Raw genomic sequence first — 25,135 nt, forward strand, 5'->3', positions numbered from 1 at the left:
CCTTATTTTCAAAGGCACTTGGTTGCATTATTGGCTTAAAGGAGGTAGGGGATAGTAAGATTACATTTAGAAAGAACATGTATTTCCTAAGGATCACTTTTTCTTAAAACTTCAATTGAAATAATGCAGGTAAAAGATGACACTCAAATTAATGACATCCCTGGAAATGTTGTCATCTCAACCCACTGCTTTTAAGGAGAAGAGATGGCTTCGAGTACTTACAGACCTTTAAATAAACATAAAACAAAAACTGATAATCACTCTTTGAGAGGGCTGGTGGATGGTAGCAGATGTGTAATGGTTTACGTAAAATCCATTTTTATCCCCCCAAAAGCTTACAAAAATCCTTTTTAAAAAATCAATTGGTATTTTGTATAATCTGCAATTAACTAAACATTTCTCTTATAAAGCATTCGCTCACCTTGAAACACTAAATTTTAACATTTGCCAAAACATCTGACTTAGACCTTCAAACTATTTGTGAAGCAATTACGTGGCATACAGATTTCTTTTAAAAAGGTCCTTGAGCAATTATTTGATTGAGCAAAAAAGAATAATGACAACAACACTGCACCATGAGGTCTAATTAAAATCGTGGCTTTGGTCCCATTAAAACCTTGTAGATATCAGAATCACAAATACCTTCTTCAAGGGTCTCAGGAATTTTCATTCTAGCAAGATGAGATAGTAAAAGAACTCTGGCCTTCAGGCTATATGGGCAGGTAAGTGGAGGCTCATTCTTCTTTAAATTAATGCTGCCAATTTCTCTGATTAGCTAGAGTAGATAAAATAATTATTTAAAAATATATACTAAAAAAAGCATTCACTTTAATACTTAACTGTTCATCAAGGAATTTGGAAGATTGGCCTAACCTGTGGTATTAGAATATTATCTGTTGGTCTGCTTGTGGCATCTTTATTATACTGAGGATCAAATTCAGAAGCTCCAGCCAAAACCATGATGAGACCTGAGAAAACAAAAGAAATATAAAGGTAAATAAATAAATTTGCTCATCTATTAATTTCTTCTCCTGAGATATTTCACTAGTTTAAAAGCAAAGGACTTTCTAATTATGTGCAATGCTAAAAATCATCTGAACTCCACTACTGATAAAAAAAGAAAAATCTCACTTTTAATTGAGATCTCACTTTTAATCTCACTTTTAATCTCACCACAGTAATTGGTAGTGGGGTAAGATGCTTATCATGGAATGAAGGAGCACTATTTAGGCATTGTCATTGGAGTTGTTTGAAATACTAACTAGTGATTCTGTTACCAGTGTTTTGTATAGTTCTGTAATCATCTCCATTTTTACCAGTTATCAAGGAACACATTTTTTTTAGGCTGCATATCAAAAATGGTAAATGGATGGTCTTACTAGTTAACGATTATAAATGAAAGAGCCTTTCTCTGTCTCACTGTCTCTGTTTTTCCCTTCCTCTTATTTATTTCTTTATTTTTGAGACAGTCTCTCTATGTCGCCCTGGGTAGCGTGCCGTGGCGTCACAGCTCATAGCAACCTCAAACTCTTGTGTAGTATTACCTATCACAAGTAGATAGAAGTATACATCAAATAAAAGGGCAAAGTAACTGAAGGCATTAAAATCACTTAAAATAGCATGTTTCTAGACCTCTAGAGTATTAATATAGCATGGGATGCTAATAATTGCTGTGTATAAAGGGAAGGGCTGGCTATGGTTAAGTATGGCTGGAAATAATGGGTTAAACAAGAGTTAAAAGTTTCTTTAGTGCGTGACTTCTCAGAGCCTTGGGTAAATTAAAATACACTATAATTTCCAGAATATTTTATTATGAAACCTGGATGGGTTTATGGAAATATACGCAATTGAACCACATGACCTGCAGCCATATATTAATATTCCCTGTTAGCCTATACAAACTCTTTTTTTTGGAGACAGAGTCTCACTTTGTCGAGTGCTGTGACATCATAGGTCACAGTAACCTCAAACTCTTGATCTCAAGCCATTCTCCTGCCTCAGTCTCCAAAGTAGCTGGGATTACAGGCACATGCCACAAAGCACTGCTAGTTGTTATAGATGGGGTCTGTCTCTTGCTCAGGCTGTTCTTCAACTCCTGAGCTAAAGCAATCCACCCACCTTGGCCTCCCAGAGAGTTAGGATTACAGGTATAAGCCACAGCACCCAGCTGCCTATAAACTCTTTAAGGACGGGCACTAGAGTGATTAATTTCAGCATATGGCAGAAAATATATATAACGTATTCACAAAAGGCAGTACAGCATAGAAGTTAGGTGCATAGTCCCTGGAATTTTGTCACTTCCTAGCTAAACGACCTAGGGCACTAGTCTTCACTTCTTTTGTTGTATGTATGTATTAATTAGAGATGGAGGGGGTCTTGATATTGCCCAGGCTGGTCTTGAACTCCTGGCCTCAAGCATTAAGCCCAGCTTGGTCTCCCAAAGTACTGGGCTTATAGGTTTGAGCTACCACACCAGGCCTCTTCTCTCTCTGTACCTGTTTCTTCATATATACCTTATTCACAGCAAGCACAATATATGTGTGAGCCTACTCCTAGCCCAAATGTTTTCATGAAAACAATCATTCCTAAAACAGCTAACATAACCAAGGACATATAAACAAATCCCCAACTAGGCAACATTTTTCTGACAGAATTAACTGTGTAAGGCTAAGTACCACCCTCAGAAATGAAACAAACCAACAACACTGAGGCAAGAAACACATCAAAACATTATAAACCTGAAACATTTTCACAAGGGAATCAGTTCCTATATTAACATTTTGATCCTATGTAAAGAATAATAATACATGTATATAAGGAAAAGTAATATTTACTCATTCCTCAAAAATATGTAAGATCTGTTCTCACACAAACATAATGACTCATAATGACTCTGAGGAGTTTCTCTCTCATTACCAAGAAAATTAACAGAATCGCCAAATCTAAAATTCAGAAAAGTTCATTTCCATTTTGGAACAAAAATGCATTCTCCAGTGAGGCATAATTTAAAACTTACATTTTTATTTTTTAAAGGTTAGAGATGGAGAAAGTGTCTATTATTTCTACAAAGCAGTCATTCTGAAAAGCAACGCTACATATTTAAATATAAACTATAAAGTCAGCATTGTGTGATCAAATAAAGTATTTAAAATTGTACTCATTTCTGTCTTAAGCAATTTTTTTTTGACTCATTCAGACTCAAGGTGAATTCCTAAGCAATATTTTAATAGAACTTGGAATGATATATTCCAACAGTTTTCTTTGAACACCAAGAACTCTTTATTTTTACCATAAATGATACAGTACAATATAATGGTTTAGGGCTCAGGTCCCAGATCGCCTAAGCTAACCCCTGGGATGTGGCACATACTGTGTATCCTCAAGCATGTTCTATGCCTCAGTTTGCTCATCTATAAGATTTACTTAAACACAGCACTTACTTATGGGGGCATTAACAAAGATGAAATAAGTTAAGTATAGCCCCAAAATGTTTGGCATATGATAATAAATGTCAGTTAGTATTACTACAAAACCTGCATACCCAAAGCTCAACCATAACCATTTCTGATGTTAGATACATATAACTGAGTAAACAGGAGTAATGAAAATACAAATTAGGGCCCTTTTCTCCAGCATCAGTTATAGTGAATTATCTATAAAATTGTAAAATGGAATTTCCCCAGTAGAGTATATCAACTTAACATTAAGTGACTCAGAAAGTAATGTGAAGTTTGCTTACGTTTCATATCCATATTTCGGGTTTTATAAACAAAGTATGTGTAAATCTGTGTTGTGCGTATTAGAATCTGGTCTCCACTATAGCGTATTGAACGATACCACCAAGATCCCTGAAACACAAAATTAACAAGAAATAAAGCATGAAAACTAAATTGTTAAGTTTGATGCATATTAAGTTTATGGTCAAATCCTCTACATATTCATAAGCCAATAAAAATACCTGAGCTTTAGAAGAAATGCCTCCTTGTTACATATTTCAAATGATTTACTTAGATATTGTCTGAAGCCTAAACACCAACCTAAGTCACTGCATATATATGATTAAAACATTTACATTTTAAGTAAATGTTTTAAAAACAGGAATAAAACCACCCATTCTTATAAATAATAAGCTGGTTCCTAACACATAGCATGTCTTCAATAAATATTTGATAAATAAATATAATAGTAATTTTACAGTTGATATGACACTTTCATTCACATTTCACATAACTGGATCCTCATGACAATCCCAAGAAGGCAAAACAGCTTAATTATTGGGTTCATTATGGGACTCAAGAATTCCAGGATCAGAAAGAACACAATTCACAAAAGTAATAAATGGTAAAAATTACAAACTTTATGGTATCTCTATATTATGGTAGTACACATCACTGTTTTTTAAAGTGGAGAAACTCTGTATGTTTTATCCCCTAGTATATTAGGCCAAAAAGTCAAACAAACAGAATATACAGTAAAATCTCATTAAAGTTAAAAAAAGCATACATAAATATACAGAAAAAAATTTGAAAGAGAAAACACCAAATTTAGCAGTGATTATCTCTGAGAGAAATGGAATTGTGGGAGGTGATGCAGAAAGACTTTCCTCTTAAATTCTAAATATATCTATATTAACTCAGTTGTTTGTTACTGTGGGATTGGGAGGAAACACATTAAACACTCAAGTTATGTCACCTTTAGAAGACCTTTTAAAGTGTAGATTCTTAAATTCAGAGATCAATTGATTTATACTCTAACATAAATCAAAATCTTATAGGGAGATTCCAAAACATGTCAATTCTTTTTCCAAAAGATGTTAACAAAAAGAGCTAGAACTTACCACAACAACTGGAAGGATAACCATAAATGCCAATCCATACACAAGTAAAACCTAGAATTGCAGAGGAAAATATTATGGCCTTCATCAGGTAAGTAATAACAACATCCATAAACACTTAACTTTGAGGCATACAAAGGTAGAGCCACTATTAAAAGCATTCTTCATGTACTATCTTGTTTAATCCGTATTCTCAAACTCTATGAAGAAGGTACCATTATTTTCCCTTGGTAGGTAGGAAACCTGCAACACATACAATCTACATAGCTTGTCCAAGGTCACACTGCAAGTTAAGTGGTAGAGACAGAATTACGAACCTACGCTGTTCAGCTCTAGAGCATACCCTCATATCCATTATAATAATCTTTTAATCTGTTATTTACTGACACGATATAGATAACACCAGCAAAAGTTTTATAAATTACATTCCTCTTCCAGTCAGGTACTTATTTATCCACAAGTATATTAACCTGCAAGTATTTAGTGACTCGGAAATAAATGAAATAAGAAGCCCTGGGCTACACTGTTTCCTTTCCCCAAATATCAGGGAGCCACTGTGTAATGTTCTGTTTGCTAGTAATTCTCACCTATTGATTTTTCTCCTACTGCTTGGTCCTAAATCTGATAGTAACTAGCTCTTCTCTACTACTCTCACAGAAGTAACATGACAAATATGTTTATATGCAGCAACTATATACCCCTAAGGATAATCTATTTTAATCTGGTACAAAATAACATTTAATAGCCACTTTCAAAACAATTACATCAAATTATAGTCAGACTGCATGAATTCTGCTTTTATTGCTTCAAAGATAGCTCCTAGACAATTATTTTGAAGGAAGTTGAAGGAGGGAATTATATGTTCCTGAACAACAAGATGATTCCTGATGTTTTAGGGCTGCAACACCCATTGCTGTCTAAAGCTGATATTCCATCCACTACCTCCTGAAGTGCCATAGGAAATGTTTACAATTTAATTCATCATACACTAAAATTAGTTTAGCCTACGTAATGATGAAAGAAAAGATCATTTAAATTTTAAGTATTCCTTAGGAAAAACGGAGATACCATAAAAAACAATAGCTTCCCAAACCAAAGGTAAGATTCGATCTGAAACTACTTACTAAAGAAATCATCACAACTTGAAGGGTTTTTTTTTAAAATTTCAGAATATTAGAGGGTCATATTTTGTTTGCATACTTTGTTTTTGTACAGGTCGAGTCAAATAACTTTAAGGTTTTAAAACTACATTTAACCTAGCACTCTGGGAAGCCGAGGTGGGTGGACTGCTTGAGCTCAGCAGTTAAAGATCAGTCTGAGCAAGAAAGAGACTCCATCTCTAAAAAAACAACCAGGAGCAGGTGCCTGTCTTCTCAGCTACTTGGGAGGCTGAGGCAAGAGGATCACTTGAGCCTAAGAGTTTGAGGTTGCTGTGAGCTATGACACCATAGCACTCTACCCAGGGTGACAGAGTAAGGGATTCTGTCTCAAAAAACAAACAAACAAACAAAAAAAAAAATCTCCATTTGGAACACACTGTCCCCAAAGCAGCAGCCTAATAAGTTAAAAATAGCATACCAGTATTTTCTTTATAATAGTTCTCTTTAAATTACCAAGATACATGTACATAACACGAATTACACCAAATATGTTATCTCTCTTTTTTAAACATACTCACCAAAATTGAGTTTTTCTGGTCAACTATCCATGCTGGCAGGGCAATTCCAAAGCTTGTGGCTGAAACAGAAAGAACATTAGAGTTTCTGAAGTATCTACTTAGTTTTATTTATTTATATCTCCAAATCTCAACTCCCCCCAAAACTTTAAGATAACCTTGTTAGTGGACGCCCATTACACAAAAGTTAAGGGATATGGTATATATCCCAAATTTCAAATTTTTCAAGGGGGGGAAAAAAAGCCCTGTGGAATTCTTTCTTCCAGAAAACCTAAATTCTTTATGTGTCCTGAATTTATAAAAACAATACGGACATAGGGGGAAATGTGTGAAGTCAGTGAAGAAAAACAGATTTTTTTCCATCAAATTTTCATCAATAATTAAAAAATATTGGCTCGGCGCCTGTGGCTCAAGCGGCTAAGGCGACAGCCACATACACCTAAGGTGGCGGGTTTGAATCCCCAGCCTGGGCCCGCCAAGCAACAATGACGGCTGCAACCAAAAAATGGCCAGGCGTTGTGGTGGGCGCCTGTGGTCCCAGCTGCTTGGGAGGCTGAGGCAGGAGACTCGCTTGAGCCCAGGAGTCGGAGGTTGCTGTGAGCTGTGATGCCATGGCACTCTACCCAGGGAGATAGCTTGAGGCTCGATCTCAAAAAAAAAAAAATATTAATGATAGTAATTACTCTTTTCCCTGAATCAACCTAAGTTCTACCCTTCAAACTAGTTTAAAAAAAAAAGTAAAATTTAATGAATGGGGGTCAATTTACCTGTTTAAACTCCCTGTGGTTATTAATTTTCTATTCATAAATTAAGAAAATCAAACTATTCCTTTTACCTAAATTAACTTTTGCATAATATATACCATATCACCAATATTTTTAAATTGTCATTTACCACACCTTGAGGCCCATCTGGATTTCCAAATTCTTCCCAATTTTTCCGGGACTCTTCATCAGTTAAACTAGAATCAAAAAAACAAAATTGCAAAATTAGAAAGCCATATCTGAAGAGTAAGTACCCACACAGACTAACTACATTAACCAACCAATTCATTTCATAAAAGACAGTGGCTCAGGGAGTCAAGAAAAATCTCTCTGAAATCAGAAAAAAGATGGAAAGGAGGAACAAGAAACGCCACATTAACACAAAGTGCTAACCATTACGCCTGAATACAAAGTCCTAGTTGGCCCAGGTTTAGCCGGTTCAAACCAGATGAAATTTTAAAGGCCACTACATTTTCTGAGAAGGCAAGCAGGATTATAGGCGATTTTTATTATTTTCCTTGTACTCTCATGTATTTTCCAAACTTTCTTCAATAAGCATGTTTATACATTAATAATGATAAATACATATTTTTAATATAAATTTAATACAAAACACTAGCATCACTTTCTCAAAGAAACAAATGAACATCACCTGTAATACTCTAAAACTCTACCCATTGCTGTGGAAAAGGTCATTTGCATTATAATGAGATCACAATTTCTAGCTTCCTAACCCAGGCAATATAAAAGTGACAGAGTGATTTTTATTTATTATTATTATTACTTTTTTTTTAGAGGCAGAGTCTCACTTTCTCACTCTCAGTAGAGTACTGTAGTGTCACAGCTCACAGCAACCTCCAGCTCTTGGGCTTAGGCGATTCTCTTGCCTCAGCCTCCCAAATAGCTCGGACCAAAGGCGCTCACAACAACACCCAGCTATTTGTTTTGTTGCAGTTTGGCCGGGCCGGGTTTGAACCCACCACCCTTGGTATATGGGGCCAGTGCCCTACTCACTAAGCCACAGGCACCACCCGACAGAGTGATTTTTAAACACCTAAATGTAAATGTAATCCCTGGCTTGGACAATGGCTCAAGGCAAAGAGAGTAGTTTTATTCCAAGTTCCAGTGAAAATGTTAAAAACATTAAAAGAAATTCTGATTCCTTCAAAAATGTTACAATGTAGCAGGGCTCAATGGCTCACACCTGTAATCCCAGCTACTTGGGAGACTGAGGCCAGAGAATCGCTTAAGTCCAAGAGTTTGAGGTTGCTGTGAGCTGCAACACCACAGCACTCTACTGAGGGCAACAGAGTGAGACTCTGTCTCAAAAAAATAAAAATAAAACAAAAATTTTACAATGAGGCTAAGGAAGACAAAGCAGGAACTCCCGCCCCCCCCATATACACATACACAAAAGACCAATAATGTAAGAAGGCATTTTTGGACACCAAATGGCAAAAGATTCTCCTTATGTTTCCATCTAATGTTAGCCATATTTCGTTTCCCAAAACTTAAGAGATAACGTAATTTCTATTCAGCAAAACTCCAAGTAGGGACAGAAATACCTTCATAAAACAGCAAAAAGGGCATTCATTCATTCATCAGTTTTCAATTATTTGAAAATATTCTTGGCCAGACATGTTGGCTCACACCTATAATCCTAGCACTTTGGGAGGCTGATGCAGGAGGACTGCTTGAGCTCACAAGTTCAAGATCAGCCTGAGCCAGAGTGCGAACTCCCATTGCTACTAAAAATAGAAAGACTGAGGCAAGAGGATCACTTGAGCCCAAGAGATTGCTGTGAGCTACGACATCACAGCACTCTACCCAGGGTGACAGTGTGAGACTCTCAAAAAAGAAAAAAAAAAAGAATATTCTCTTGCCTCAGGCTCCCACGTAGCTGGGACTACAGGCGCCTGCCACAATGCCCAGCTATTCTTTGGTTGTAGTTGTCATTACTGTTTGGCGGGTCCAGGCTGGATTTGAACCTGCCAGCTCCTGTGTATGTGGTTGGCGCCAAAACCACTGTGCTATGGGTGCTGAACCAAGAAAATATTCTTCAACTTATCAATTCAGTCATTTACAAAAATGAGTGCGTTGGTGTCTTTAGTCCTTATTTAAACCTAGCTCCACTCACATCATTTGACCTAAGACCACAGAAAATATAGAAGGCAATGAACAGCATTACTAGAGGGGTTTGCAAATTAGTAAGCAATAGTGCTGAGATTTCTTTTCTAGCACTGAGGGAGGATGTTTCTCAAAAATATTTTGTCCTGATTTCTCTGTACAACTATTCACCCAACACAGAGCTTCAACCATTGTTTCTCTCCATGTTCTTTTAAACAGAGAGTTTTCACCCAAGTAGTTTCTCTGGCCCCCTCTCTCTGTGATTTATTATAGTACAAACTCCCTCTGTTCTCTATCCATGCTCTCAGAATTTGTAAAATAAAGCACAGCTCACATTATAGAAACACTGGTTTGGCAACCTGCATGTACACACGGTTATAATTACATTAACTCATTCATTAAACAGACTTGCACAATTGCTGTGTAACAGGAACCATATTACAGATTCAAACAAATTAAAGAAGTCATTAACTTTTTAAAAGTCATTTTAAGAAAGCAAATGATGTTTTGTTACTTATTAGTATTTCAGTAAAATAATATTCCAAAGAGTTAAAGTACTTAAAAGATATGGGACTTCAGTATAATTCATATACAACAAAGTTAAGATCAATGTTACAAATACAATTTTTAAAAATTCACTGAGTGTAATTTCCTAAACATGATTGAATTTCTTAACTTTTGGGAAATGAGAGAGAAGAGGATTATGAGCCTGTTAAAAATCTAATAAGGGCCAGGCTTCTGCCTATAATCCTACCACTCTGGGAGGCCAAGGTGGGAGGATCCCTTGAGCTCACCAGTTTGAGACCAGCGTGAGCAAGAGGCAGACTCCAGTCTCTATTAAAAATACAAAAACTTAACCAGGCACATGTCCCAGCTACTTGGGATGCTGAGGCAGGAGGATCAGCTGAGCCTGGGAGTTTGCGGTTGCTGTAAGCTAGGCTGATATCACAACACTATAGCCTGAGCAACAGAATGAGACTTTGTCTCAAAAAAAAAAAAAAAAATCTCGTGAAATCTATTTTTGCCCTTTGCTCTGGGAAAATTGCATTATTATAAAGAGACATAAATTCCATATACAATTTTAGGGACTCCACATTATAAATTCTGTCTTAAAGAATCCTTTCATTAAATTATATATGAGTGATCATGAGTTGGCTATGTAGAGTTAAGTTACATGTTATGTATAGGAACACATGAAAACACATGCTTTTACAAAAATTAAAATATCTTTAAGGTAATAACTATGCCACCCACATGCTATAAAGCAGCTTAAAGGCAGGAATTTACACCTGAAACCCAAATCTCAACTGTACCTAGACAGATGAACCAGAGCATTCAATGGTCTAACTCCTTACAAATAACCACATTTTCTCTCCTCTAAGTTAGAATCTGATAAAAAAAAAAAAAAGAGTAATGGCCCAGCTGGCATATTATAATAGGCAATTAAGGGGAGAGAAAATTCCTAAATAACCAAAGCAAATTCTAAAATGCATTATAGATAAAAGCCTACATAACCACATTCTACAGGTTGCTTTAGTTATACTGAGGCTGCTAGAGATATTCATAAGACAGCAACTTCAATTCAATCACTTAGAACTTGGATTTAATAAATAACACTTTTGTCTAATTTAGTTATACTCATGCAAGTTATAATATCTCAAAGTTATGGGTCCCAAAATCATTTCACTATTTCATTGGTCTTACAGAATCAATTATTTAAGACATGCTATATATAAAATATCCTACAGCTTGATCATGTATTTGAGTTAAAACTATTCTTTGCACTTTTAATAGTAAACAAACATAGAGTCCTAGCAACTTAACAACAAAAATCACAAACTCTCCTTGGGAGACTAAAGCAAGAGAATCGCTTAAGCCCAAGAGTTTGAGGTTGCTGTGAGCTATGATGCCACAGCACTCTACCCAGGGTGATACAGTGAGACTCTGTCTCAACAACAACAACAATAATGACAAACTTGAAAATGTTATTAGAACACTTACTTAAAAACTAAGGGGGAAAAAAGTCACCAAAAGCACTAAAAATTTAAGCTACTAATTAATCCTGACTATCTAACTTTCTCTGGAATCTGCTCTTCTTAAATTACCTAAGATAGCAAATAAGGGACATCAATGTTTGCCCAAAGAGAGTACATGCTTCAAGGAGACACACTGGAAAAAAAGAGAAAGACGACACCGATGGAAAGACGGCACCGATGGAAAGACGGCAATCTGGAGAATGTCTGCTATGCAGAAAATGTCACGCACACTTCAGAAGTCCTAATGGCATTGCTTTATTACAGAATCATATAGTAATTCACATACATAACTAATAAGCCACAAAAAAGGTGGAGAACAAAAACAGTCAATAATTTTATTAAGTACGAAATGAGTAAGGTAGTATTTCCCACAGTGTCATTCACACGCCACTTTCACAGTTTGCTATTATAATCCAGTATCCTATCACAGGTATGCCTTTTATTGCACCTGCAGATACGGTTTCTTACACATTGAAAGGGCAGTCAACCTGTGACAATCAAGTCTGTCAGCAATATTTTCCCAACAGCAAGTGCTTCCTTTGTTTCTGCCACATTTTGGTAATTCTCACACTGTCTGCAACCTTTTCATTATTTTTATGCCTGTTACTGTGATCTGAGATTTGTGATCTTTGATGTTTCTATTGTAATTGTTTTAGGGCACCATGAACTATACCCATTGAAGACACTAACTTAATTGATAAACATGTGTATTCTAACTGTTCTACCACCCAGCCAGTTCTCCATCTTTCCTCCTCTCTTTGGGTACCTTTATTCCTAAACACAATACTGAAATTAAGCCGATTAATATGTGGTAACCCCACAATGGCTTTTAAATGTTCAAGCGAAAAGAGTTCAAATGTGTCCCTTTCAATCAAAAGCAAGAAATCATTAAGTTTTTCAAGAGCCAAGACAGGCCCAAAGCTAGGCTGAGCCAAACAGTGAAGTTGTGAAAGCAAAGGAAAAGTTCTTGAAAGAAATTAAAAGTGCTAGTCCAGTGAACATATACATGATAAGAAAGCAAATCAGGGCGGTGCCTGTGGCTCAGTGGGTAGGGTGCTGGCCCCATATACCGAAGGTGGTGGGTTCAAATCCATCCCCGACCAAACCGCAACAAAAAAATAGCTGGGTGTTGTGGCAGGAGCCTGTAGTCCCAGCTACTCAGGAGGCTGAGGCAAGAGGATTGCCTAAGCCCAGGAATTGGTGTGTTGACACCACAGCACTCTACTGAGGGCAATAAAGGGAGACCCTGTCTCATTAAAAAAAAAAGCAAATCAGCTGTATTGCTGATCTGAAGAACGTTCCAGTGGTCTGGATAGATCAAACCAGCCACAACATTCCCTGAAGTCAAAATCTAACTTCACACCAAGTCCCTAACTCATTTCAATTCTATGAAAGCTAAGAAGTGAGGAAGCTGCAGAAGAAAAGTTTGAAGCTAGCACAGGCTGGTTCATGAGGTTTAATAAGGAAAGAAGCCATCTCCATAACATAAAAGTGCAAGGTGAAGCACCAAGTGCTGACAGAGAAGCTGTAGCAGGTTATCCAGAAGATCTAGCTAAGAGTGTTGATAAAGGTGGCTACACTAAGCAACAGATTTTCAGTGTAAGATGAAACAGCTTTATATTTGAAAAAGATGCCAACTAGGAATTCCACAGTTAGAGAGGAGAAGTCAACGTATGGCTTCAAGGCTTCAAAGGGCAGGCTGACCTTCTAGAAGCTGATGACTCTGAGTTGAAGCCAACACTCATTTGCCCCTCTAAATCCTAGGGCCCTTAAGAATTATGCTAAATCTAGCCTGCCTACACTCTATAAATGGAACAACAAATCCTGGATGACAGCACATCTATTTACAACATGATTTACTGACTATTTTAAACCCATAGTACTGCTCCAAAGAAAAGACTCCTTTTAAAAGATTACTACTCATTGAAAACACACCTGATCACCTAAGAGCTCTGATGGAAATGTACAAGGAGATCAATGTGCTTGTCATGCCTGCCAATATATGTCTGCAGTCCATAGATCAAAAAGTAACTTTACCTTTCAAGTTGTATTATTCAAGAAAATGTATTTTGTAAGGCTAGACAGTGATTCCTCTGGTGGATCTGGGCAAAGTAAATGCAAACCTTCTGGAAAGGATTCACCATTCTATGAGATATTCTGAACTCCTCCCATGAATCATGAATGTTCTTAATGAATACTTAAAGAGTACAAAAAATACTCATGATTCACAGGAGTTGTTCAAAATATCAACATTAAACGAGGCACAGCGGCTCATGCTCATTACCCCAGAATTTTTCAAGTCCAAGGCAGGAGTTCAAGACCAGCCTAGTCAACATAGCTAGACCCCACTTCTACCAAAAAATATATATATTTTTAATTAGCCAGGTGTGGTGGTGTGTGCCTATAGTCTTAGCTACTCAGGAGGTTGACAGAGGAGGATCCCTTGAACCCAGTGAGCTATGATTGGCTGCTGGATTCCTGCCTGGGTAACAGAGTAAGATCCTATCTCTGAAAAAACACAACATCAATACTACAGAAGTTTCTGAGGGTTGAGACTTCAGCAAAGAAGTCCCTGCAGAAGTGGGAGAAATAACAAGAGAACTATACTTAGAAGTAGAGCCTGAAGATGGGACTGAATTGCTGCAATCTCATGATCAAACTGGGAACAGATAATGAGTTGCTTCTTGTGGATGAACAAAGAAAGTGGTTTCTTAAGATGGAACCTATTCCTGGTAAAGATGCTGTAAACACTGTTGAAAGAACAACAAAAGATTTAGAATATACCATAAGCCTAACTGATAAAGTAGTTGCAGGGGTTTTGAGAGGATTGACTCTAATTTTGAAAGAAGTTCTACTGTGAGTAAAATGCTTTCAAACAGTATTGCATGTTGCACAGAAAACTTCAATGAAAGGAAGAGTCAATTGATCCAATGTCAATCAGAGTCAATATCAATGTTGTCTTATTTTTTAAAATTGTCACAGTCCCCCTAATCTTCAGCAATCACCACCTTGATCTCTCAGCAGCCAACAACACTGAGGCAAGACTCTTCATCAGTAGAAAGATTTTAACTTGTTGAAGGCCCAGGGAATTAAAATGTTTTAGCAAGTATTTTTTTAATTAAGATTATGTGCACCTTTTTTTACGATATAATGCCATTGCACCTTAGTAGATGACAGTATGATATAAACATAACTTTTATACGCACTGGGAAATAAAAGCAATTTGTGTGACTTGCTTTATCATATTTGCTTTACTATAGTAGTCTGGAACAGAATATGCAGTATGTCTCAGGTATGCCTCTCTTTAGTTGCATTAATTTTTTTTAATAAGCTCACAAAATTATACATTACTGAGTCATCAAAAAATAGTCATATATTTTACTTACTCATTCAAAATAAGAGCTGTGCGGGGATGCACCTATCTTAAGTCCTAAAGAATCCAGCTTATTTTTATCTCTTATAATGTTAATATCCAAGAAGTAATGAATTCCAATTTTATATAATCTATTCTGTTTCCCAAAAAAGTATGACAAATGTTCCTCAAAGTTTATAAATGCAAGATATGTCTGTGCATTAATGGATGCGTGAAAATATATGTACCTCAACAAATAAATTCACCTATGTTTACATCCAAACCAACAAGGAAAATCAGCCAAGTTCTGAAAATACTTGAAGAAAGTTTCTGATCATTAAAATAGGAGACCTTAATCTACAATGCAATAATAATAGTAATTAACAATATATTAGCAATAATCTGGTATAAAGAAATTCTAAAAAGAAAAAGATGCCAAAAATGAAGAACTTAAAAGTGAAAATTAAACTTGTCTTTAAGTAGCTAAAGGAGAAAACCTAAAGGGCTGAGGCCTTAGGAAGGTTAAGAACCACTGACCTATATGGACGAATAGGAAAAATAGACTGAACCTAATTTAAAAAACCTATAGATAAAAACAAGGTCTAAGTGTAAGCTCTTGTAATCAGGATGCTAATAAAAGAGCTCAATTAGGCTCAGGGCCTGTTGCTCAAATGGCTAGGGCACCAGCCACATAAACTGGAGCTGGTGGGTTCGAATCCAGCCCAGGCTTGCCAAACAATAATGACAACCCAAACCAATATAGCTTGGTGTTGTGGCAGTCACCTGTAGTCCCAGCCACTTAGGAGGCTGAGGCAAGAGAATCGCTTAAGCCCAAAAGTTGGAGGTTGCTGTGAGCTGTAACGCCACAGCACTCCACCCAGGGCGATAGCTTGAGACTCAGTCTCCAAAAAAAAAAAGCTCATTAACTTATAACTCACTACTTAAATTAATCAAATTCATTCACTCATGTCAATTCTTTGACTTAGAAATGAAGGTTTAATTAAATTACCACTGTAGGGCTGGGGGGTAGTTCCATAAATGTTAAGACTAAAAATATCGGGGCGGCACCTGTTGCTCAAGGAGTAGGGTGCCGGCCCCATATACCAGAGGTGGTGGGTTCAAATCTGACCCTGGCCAAAAACTGCAAAAAAAAAAAAAAAAAAAGACTCAAACTATCAGTTCAGCACTTAATAAAAGTATATGACAACTATTTTACTAGTTTATTAAAATAGAAGACCACCTTTACCACTCTTAAGAATCTACAGTGGGTCCTACGATACTTACGCTGCATAAGCTTTGGCTATTCTCATGAACATAACTTCATCACCTCCTTTATCTGGATGATATTTAAGTGACAGCAAACGATACTGTTTCTTAATTTCTGCTACTGTTGCCCCCTAAAAGAAAAACTTTGTATTAGTAAAAATAAGCTCAATTCTATAAAGAAATAATCCGTTCTACTTTGATCTTAAAACATGAACTACTTAGAATTTCAAGAAAAATGAAGTTTTCATCCTGTTACTTTCTCCCATAAACTTCATCCCATATATTTTAATTAATATACCATTATGTCTAATACCTGTATTTTATTCAGCACCTATTATGTGCAGTACACTAGGCACCGAAGATTTGAAAGTGAAACCACATAATGCTACATTTCAATAAAAGAATACTGACATTTAAAATATCAAAAAATAATCACAATAAATTAAGTCTGGCTCAAAGAACCCTCAAATCAAAGGTTAACTTTCCAAAGAATAAGCTGAGGAATACCTGGTTTCAGCTGCTTGTCTGTTTTAATTATTTGTTTATTTTTTTTGGGGGGGGGGGAGACAGAGTCTTACTATATGGTCCTCGGTAGAGTACTGTGGCATCACAGCTCACAGCACCTCAAACCCTTGGGCTTAAGCAATTCTCTTGCCTCAGCCTCTCAAGTAGCTGGGACTACAGGTGCCTGCCACAATGCCCAACTATTTTTTTGTTGCAGTTGTCACCGCTGTTTAGCAGGCCCCAGCCAGATTCAAACCCCCCTGCCTCAGCGTATGTGGCCAGCACCCTAACCACAGAGCTACGGGTGCTGAGCCGCTTGTCTATTTTAATATTAAGTAAACATTTAGTAAGTTCACCTTGTTTCTTAATTAGTTTCAATTTCTAATTTTTTTTTAATCAGGCAGCTCCAGTTCAAAAAGACTTTCCATTTCTATTAATAAGTTTTATACTGCTTTTTAATCTTAGAAAATCTCTCAATAACCATGACCATCACAGTAAGAAAAATTACATAATATGCCAACTTTCTTATACAAAGCAGAAAAACCAGCTGATAAAAACTCTCCCTACTTTATATTACATGAACCTATGGATCAAGCCATCTACTGAGCAGAGACTCAAAGAAAGTATCTGGGGAGGGCAGGAACAAAAAGAGCACTAGATTCAGCTTGGCTAATGACAAACTTGGGGCTCTACACAAGATACAAATTTTGTAGGCTTCATTTCCTCTTATTAAGAAAAAAAAAAAACCTATACTCCTTGATCCAAAAAAAAAAAGCCTAGACAATCTCTACCACTAAGACTAATATTCTACTGTGACCCATTAAATAAATTCAATCAGGAGATGGCCTCAGGGGCACACTCAAGGTTAACCTCAAATTCTGTGACCATGACACTAATTCTTCATATAGCCCCCAACCTAGATATAACACACAGCTTTTTTTTGCCCTTGAAAGCAATCTCACTCTGTCAAGCAGGGTGAAGTGCAGTGGTATAATCATAGCTTACTGCAGCCTCAAACTCTCAAGCTCTAATGATCCTCCTGCTTGACCCTCCCAAATAGTTGGAACTATAGGTCATGGCACACCTGCGTGGCTTTTTTCATTTTTAAAAAAAAGACACAGTCTTGCTATGTTGCAGAGGCTGATCTCAAACTCTTGGCCTCAAGTGATCCTTGCACCTCAGCCTCTGAAGTTGCTGAGTCTGTAGGCATGAGCCACTGCACACAGCCCAATTCTTAACAACATAGCAATAAACAGCTGTTGCTTAAAAACATATACATTGGAATGATAATGGATTAGATATCTTACTTTAATAAAAATTTAACTGACCAAAGTCTTATTTCTTTGGCATGTCACTATTTTTTTAGGATGTGGACCTATAATATTTTCATGGGATCATTAAGCCAATGTGCATCATGTAAACATACTACTTACAGGATCCAAATTTAATACTTCGTAAGGATTGTATTCTTGATATTCTCGGTCTGTTTTGGAAACCTTGTACGCAAGGAATAAGAACAACGCCCATCCTGCAAGCAGAACTATTTTCCTGTTTAGGAAAAAGATAAGTGAATTATAAATAAATACATCTAAACGTCTTTCCTTTAAAAGTCTAAAGATACTATGGAAAGATCAAAGAATATAATAATCTAAGATAGATCTTTATCACTATGCTACTGGCTCAAATTCTACAAGCACCACATGTAAACTCGTGTCCCAGCCAGGACACTGTCTCTTCACCGTTGAATTCTCTAGAATCTAGTACAATGCCTTGCGTGTAACAGATGTTCTCATTTACTACATATTTACAGAATTTTAAATACAGAACTAAATTCAACTTATTAGAGCCACTAAATTACATCAAAATATATAAATAGTAAATATTCAGTAAACATTTAATGTAAAAGAGAATAGCTTTGACCTAGTAATTACACTTTGATAGCTTCAATAAACCAATAAAAATAACTGGTCATTGGGCAAAGATGAATAAATAGCCTTGTTTATAAAAACTGTAAAATCTAAATGTCTAGGTATAAGGAACTAATTAAATAAACTATTTATAGAGGACTAATTAAATAAACTGTGATACAGCCACATAATGCAACATTTTATAGCTAATACAGATACAGAAAGATGTGTATAATAGGTTAAGAAAAGATAAAAGAACATATAATTTGAAAACTAATTTATTTTCCCCCAATATGTTCTGTAGAGTAAAAATATTTAAAAGATGGAAACTACTGGTGTTGGAGAGGCTAAAGAAAAAAGAAAATATCTCCTACATTATGCACTCTGGTGTAGTTCATAAAAAGCCCTAAAGAAATACATAACCCTTTTTCTTCAATACATGCCATTTAAAATAATTTAGAAAGAAAGAAATTAGAATTAAGTATATAAAGTTTAAAAGAGTAGCAGAGATGTAATAGCCAAAAAATAAACATCTTAAATATCCATCAATAGATTATTGGACAAATAAACTAACAGTATACCCACACAGTGAAATACTCTCTCACCACTAAAAATATTTGTTATGAATAATTGTCTACCTTGTACTGTTAAATTTATAAAAATTTACAAAGTAAATATATACATACAAAATTGTATGTATATAATAAAGCCTATTTTTGTAAGTGTAAAAAGTATGTAAAGTAACCAACTATGCTAGCTTTAGGTGATGAAATTGAATGGTTTTTTTAATACCCTTTGTATGACCATTTGTTATGTTGAGCAGGAACAGTTAAGACGAAGACATAAAATGAATCATAGGTCAAATGAAACAAAATTGAAGTCATCTGTTTTTAAAAAATAAAAAACTTTCCCATATGGATTAAGCTCTAAGATCTAGTTCCAACCTATCTACTTATTTTTACCACCTGACTTTTCAAACAAAACAAATCCTTCACTCCCAATGTTTCCTAAGCTTTTCCTAACATTCCCATTCTTCACACCTTTATGCAACTCTGAAGGAGTATCTCGCAAAAAGCTCTAAAGAAGTACATGACCCCCTTTCTGCCAATACTAACTCTATTTATCTTTCAAGACTCAAACAATATATCCTCCATAAAGCAATCCTTAACCTGCCAAGATGATCCTTTCATCAGAAGGAAATGGTTATAGCCACAAAGAAGCACAAATCACGACTTTTCTCCTCTGACTCACCCTAAGTTCCTTGATCTCACGGACAGATCTCAGTTTTGACTAACCCTGGAGTCGTTTACACAGTTGACACTCAGATAAATTTCTTTCCACTTGACCAAAATAATACTCTAACTCTTATTAAAGGCCTATAACATCAAGCTGCTTTCTATAGCACTTATGTGACCATCTCTGACCACAGAAGAGAGAGATCCTTTCATGGAACACTTCCCCCACTTTTACCTGGCTGTCTAGTGAGAGGTAGTTGAGAACACAGGATCCAGAACAAAACTACTTGAGTTCAACTCCCAGCTTCCCTACTCACCGCTTATTAACTGAAGAGACTTTGACATATATTCCTTTTTATGTTTTATTATTTTTTTAAAGAAACAGGGTCATAAGCGCACTACAACCTCAAACTTCTGGGCTGAGATAAGTAGCTAGGACTACAGACACACACTACCATGCCCAGCTAATTTTTTAATAGAGATTAGGGTCTCACTATGTTGCTCAGGCTGGTCTTGAACTCCTGAGCTCAAGCAATCCTCCTGCCTCAGTGACAGTATTTCAGCCATAAGCCACCACACCTGGCAAGTTGCTTAACCTTTTATACCTCCAACTTTCATTTCAGTATGGATTTGAGAATTAATAAATGAGGTTAGGTAAATAAAATATTTACAAAGTGCCTAACAGATACTAAACAATTAATACACTTGAGTTATGTGCTGTATTAGAAATGCTTACCCAAATTTCAGCTCCTAGCTTCAATCTTACTCAAGAAAGCCTTTTCTGTCTTGGGCCAGTGAGGAGACCTTGGACCTTGTAAGGGCTGACACCCCTCTTTCAGCCCTTACAAACTCTATTATCATTACCTGTTTACTTGCCAGTATTCCCCCAAACTGTAAGTCACTGAGTCATATATATTTTGTTAAGTATATCCAACATCTAGTAATGATGTCTGACACACAGTAAGCACACAATAACTACTTGTTGAATAAATAATGAAGATAACTTATAACAGCAAATGCTTAACTCAAACCCAGGGTTTCTCAATATGCTAAAACAATTTTTTTAAACTTGAAAATATCCTTTATTCCACATTGTTTTGTTGACTCCTTCAAAAAACAAACAAGCTCACAAAACAAAGAAAAAATACAACTGAAGGACAGCACGATGTCTTAAGCCTGTAATCCTAGCACTCTGGGAGGCCTAGGTGGGTAGATTGCCTGAGCTCATGGGTTCGAGACCAGCATGAGCAAGAGCGAGACCTCATCTCTAAAAATAGCCTGGTGTTGGGGCAGGAGCCTATAGTCCCTATCTACTCTGGAGGCTGGGGCAAGAGGATCGTTTAAGTCCAAGAGTTTGAGGTTGCTGGGAGCTATGACAACACCACAGCACTCTACCAAGGGCAACAAAGTGAGACTTTGTCTCTAAAAAAAAAAAAAATATGCAACTGAAAACCACAAAACCAAGATTTAAAACCAAACAAGGGAAAGGGAACAGAACACCTAGGATCTGCCAGAGTCTAGCAGCTAGACCCTAACATCTGATGCTTTATATGGAGATGAAAATTACCACAACCAATAAAACTACACTCTAGTTTTCCGAGAGGAAAAGCAAAGTTGGAAACATAATATTCCATCATGCTCTGTGCTCTCCTTTTTAAAAGCATATTTGGTTCCTCCAAAAAGATAAGCATTTTCTCTGCACATAGCTTCAATACTTGACTTGTGAAGACTTCCATTTTTTCTTTAAATACATTTTAAATGTCATTTTGGAAGCAACGTCTAGAAACTATACACCTTCATTTCAGGGATGCTGTCAGAAAAGAAGCATTACACAACTGACCAACTGACCCACCGACCAATTGTTTTGAAAGAATACTTCAAGATTAGGTAGCAAAAAAACTGTAATGGCTTCAAATGACCTTATCTAAATTGTTCTCAGTATCTACTTAATCTTTCTTTCTTTTTTTTTTTCCTTTTTTTTGGCTGGAGCCAAGTTTGAACCCATCACCTCTGGTATATGGAGATGGCATCCTACTCCTTTGAGTCACAGACGCCGCCCTACTTAATCTTTCTAAAACATCCCTTAATCTATATTTTAAGTAAATCAGTTTATTAACCACTGAAAAGTACTTTGTAAAGGTTTTGTTTTTCTTAAAAACTGGAATAGCTCAGCATTAAACAAAGCTAGAAAAAAAAAAAAAAAAAGACTGGGAGACTAAAAATGCAGTTGTCCTTCAGTATCCATAGGGGGTTGGTCCCGGGACCCTACAGATTCCAAAATGTACAGATGCTTAAGTCCCAATACAAAACGGTGTAGTAATTGCTTATTTTCCTGTATACTTTAATCATCTAGATAACTCACAATACCTAGAACAATGTAAATGCTATGTAAACAATCGTTACACTGTATTTTTAAATTTATATTATTGTTTATCACTATATTGTTTTTCCCCCAAAGTATTTTTGATCCATAGTTCGTTGAATCTGCCCAGGCAATACCCATGGATACCGAGTAGAGATTATATTTGTCCTGCTATTTAATGAAAGTTTAATTTAAAATGAGAACCAACAACAAAGAATAAACAGTGAATATAAAACTACTCTCATCCCAACTAACTTTGCCTTTAGTTTCATGTTATTAAAGAACTCCTGACACCAAACCTAAATAAACTTCCCCTCTCCCTACAAAGGAACTACCTAGGCAAAGTCCAACCTCACAAATAAAAACTATTTAAATGCCCTGAAATCACAGAGATATGCTGAAAACTATCATCATTTAAACTAATACTTAAAAATAACTGGCTCTCCTTTCCTTTGCTAGGTCCTCTCTTCCTATCTACTCAATAGATAAATGTAGGTAATTCACAAGATATAGTCATCCAATAATGGCAATGCTCTCACTTCCTATCAGTTTCATCTTTTACCTCTAAATTTGTGGCTTCAGGTAAATGAAGGTCCAAAGCCTCCTAACCAGCCCGCTCCACAGCCTCACCAAATCAAACAGGCTTGCCCGCTCCCATTTAACACACTAACGGCCTCTTGAAGCAGACAAGCCTGCCAAAATAAAGGATGCCCAGGCAGCTACTCCACCACTTCTAGCCACATGACCTTAGTCAAATTATACCTCATTGCCTTTGCCTCAGTTTCCTCATCTGAGAAAAAGCAAAAACATCTACTGTGAAGTTAACATAAAATCAGATAACATATAAACCCTTACAACCTGGTAAGCAGTATGTGTTACTTCCAATTTATCATATGTGCTGCCGAAGCCAGCACAGCAATCTGTCTTCAATAAGCTTTAAGTTATCACCACAATTACAAACCCGACCCCAGGTGACCTCTTTTGAAATCTTTTATAGATTCCTTAATGCTGGGTTTTTTCAATTTTGTTTTTTTGAGACAGAGCCTCCCTCTGTTAGCCCAGGCTAGAGTACTGTGGCATCAACCCAACTCATAGTAACTTTAAACTCCTGGGTTCAAGTGATCCTCCTGCCTCAGCCTGGCAAGTACCACAGGTGCCTGCTACAATGCCCAGCTAATTTTTATATTTTTAATAGAGATTGTGCTACTCCTGCTCAGGCTGGTCTAGAACTCCTGAGCTCAAGGGATCCTTCCGCCATGGCCCCCCAGAATTCTAGGATTACAGGCATGAGAGCCACTTGATGTCAGATTCCCCACTACTCTTTTTTTTTTTTTTTTTTAATCTTTGAGGCAGAGTGCCACAGCATCACCATACCTCACAGCAACCTCAAACTCTTGGGCTCAAGAGATCCTCTTGCCCTCTTGCCTCAACCTCCAGAGTAGCTGGGACTATAGGTACCTACCCTAACACCCAGCTAGAGATTCCCCAGGTCCCTTTTAGATAAAACTTAAATTCCGACACAAGGTGCACAAGGTCTTCCTTCATGATTTGACCAATCGCTCTCCTCCTTCTCCCACTCTGAAGTACACCCTCCCTCCTTTGAATTTCTAAACCACTCTGTTCAGAAAGCTCTCAAATTTACTAATTATTTCTTCTACTACACACAGGCTACAATCTCTGTATACACGCAACATCTTTTTCATTTTACCCAAATTCTGTATGACATCTAGCAAAGAGTAAGCACTAAGTATGTTTTTTTATTGAAATTCATTACTTACTTTACTGTAGGAATAATATTTGGCTGGGGTTTTAATAACCGTAAACGATACCACATACATCTTCCATATACTTTTCTGATATTCTTTAATCGAATTTGCTCTGTCAAGAAAGAAAAATAACATGAATTAAACCATTTTTCACAATAAAGGTAAAACCATTTAATATCATAATCATCTTCATTAGCATGCTAATATTTTATTAGAACATAAAAGTACTGCCTATTCAAATAACCTTTAAAAAAAATTTACAAGATAGGTTAAATTTTCTGTCATTTAGAACAAATGCCCTGTATGGAAAACTTCATTTTTCAGGTGACTTAACTCACTGAAAATATAAAAACCTGACTTGTACCCAAAAAGTCACATATAATCAGTAATTTCTGAGAAATTCTCTTCCCCTTTCCTTCTGCTACAGAAGAAACAAAAAGCAAAAACAGTTAAAATATGGTTTATTAAGGAAGCTAAGCAAAAATGATATTCTTCAAACATGAAACTACTGTATTTTAGGTTAAAATGGAAAAGTCTCCCAAACCCATAAGAACCTCAGACAAGTTTACCTAAGAGTTGTGACAAAGCTATTATTTTAGTTCCCAAGAAAAATTTGCAGTTCAATTAAAAAGAAATTTAAACAAAGCCAAAATAATACACATTGCTTTATTAAATTCACCACAATCACTTGGTTTCAATATCCCAAGTTAAAAAAAAAAATTAAATTTAAAATTTAAAATTTAAGTTTTAAAGTAAAAACCTACCTTTCCAAGAACATAACATCAAAAGCAAAGTAGGAAACCCCTGCTGATCCCAAAGCCAAAAGTGCAAGCAAAAGCTTTGAAAGCCAATAAGGCAATGGTAAAAGGCATTCACAATCACACACACACAAATAACCAAAAATTACAACAAAAAACCTGCATGTCATCCACCTGGTAGTTGCCCAAGACAAGGTAGCCCTGAAGGTCACTCAACTATCCTAGGGAGAATGACCCCAGGAAAAACAAAGCCCTATCATTATACCATCACTTCATTAAGTTCTTCCACTACTGAGTGGGCCATCAAGAAGAATACAGCATACATTTGACTGACTCCTGACTATGTTTTGAATGTTGCCAACAAAACTGCGATCATCTAAACTGAGTCCAACTGGCTAATTCTAAATATAAATATTTTCAGCATATTAAAAAAAAATCTATAAACGACACGTCAGGTAAGTAAAAGGATTAGACACATTATAGAATGTTCCAAAGCCACCATATAAGAAATCCAACCACCCTGTTACCACAATGGTTTCTTTTTTTTTT

The 25,135-nt window shown here is 36.3% G+C and overlaps 1 protein-coding gene across 1 annotated transcript in view; it reads right to left on the reverse strand.

The window, feature by feature from the left end:
- SEC63 (SEC63 homolog, protein translocation regulator) overlaps nt 1-25,135 on the reverse strand; it is a 79,546-nt gene that overhangs the window by 32,237 nt on the left and 22,174 nt on the right. Inside the window, exons 2-10 of the mRNA XM_012804442.2 lie at nt 23,841-23,940; nt 17,992-18,106; nt 16,073-16,185; nt 7,409-7,470; nt 6,513-6,571; nt 4,838-4,888; nt 3,740-3,848; nt 874-968; nt 643-775 (exon numbers count right to left, since the gene is read on the reverse strand). Coding sequence (XP_012659896.1) covers nt 643-775; nt 874-968; nt 3,740-3,848; nt 4,838-4,888; nt 6,513-6,571; nt 7,409-7,470; nt 16,073-16,185; nt 17,992-18,106; nt 23,841-23,940 — 837 coding nt within the window. The remainder of the gene's footprint in view (nt 1-642; nt 776-873; nt 969-3,739; nt 3,849-4,837; nt 4,889-6,512; nt 6,572-7,408; nt 7,471-16,072; nt 16,186-17,991; nt 18,107-23,840; nt 23,941-25,135) is intronic.

Source organism: Otolemur garnettii, unplaced genomic scaffold (assembly GCF_000181295.1).
Source record: "Otolemur garnettii isolate 467f Iridium unplaced genomic scaffold, OtoGar3 scaffold00002, whole genome shotgun sequence".
In the NCBI taxonomy this organism is placed as follows: Eukaryota; Metazoa; Chordata; class Mammalia; order Primates; family Galagidae; genus Otolemur; species Otolemur garnettii.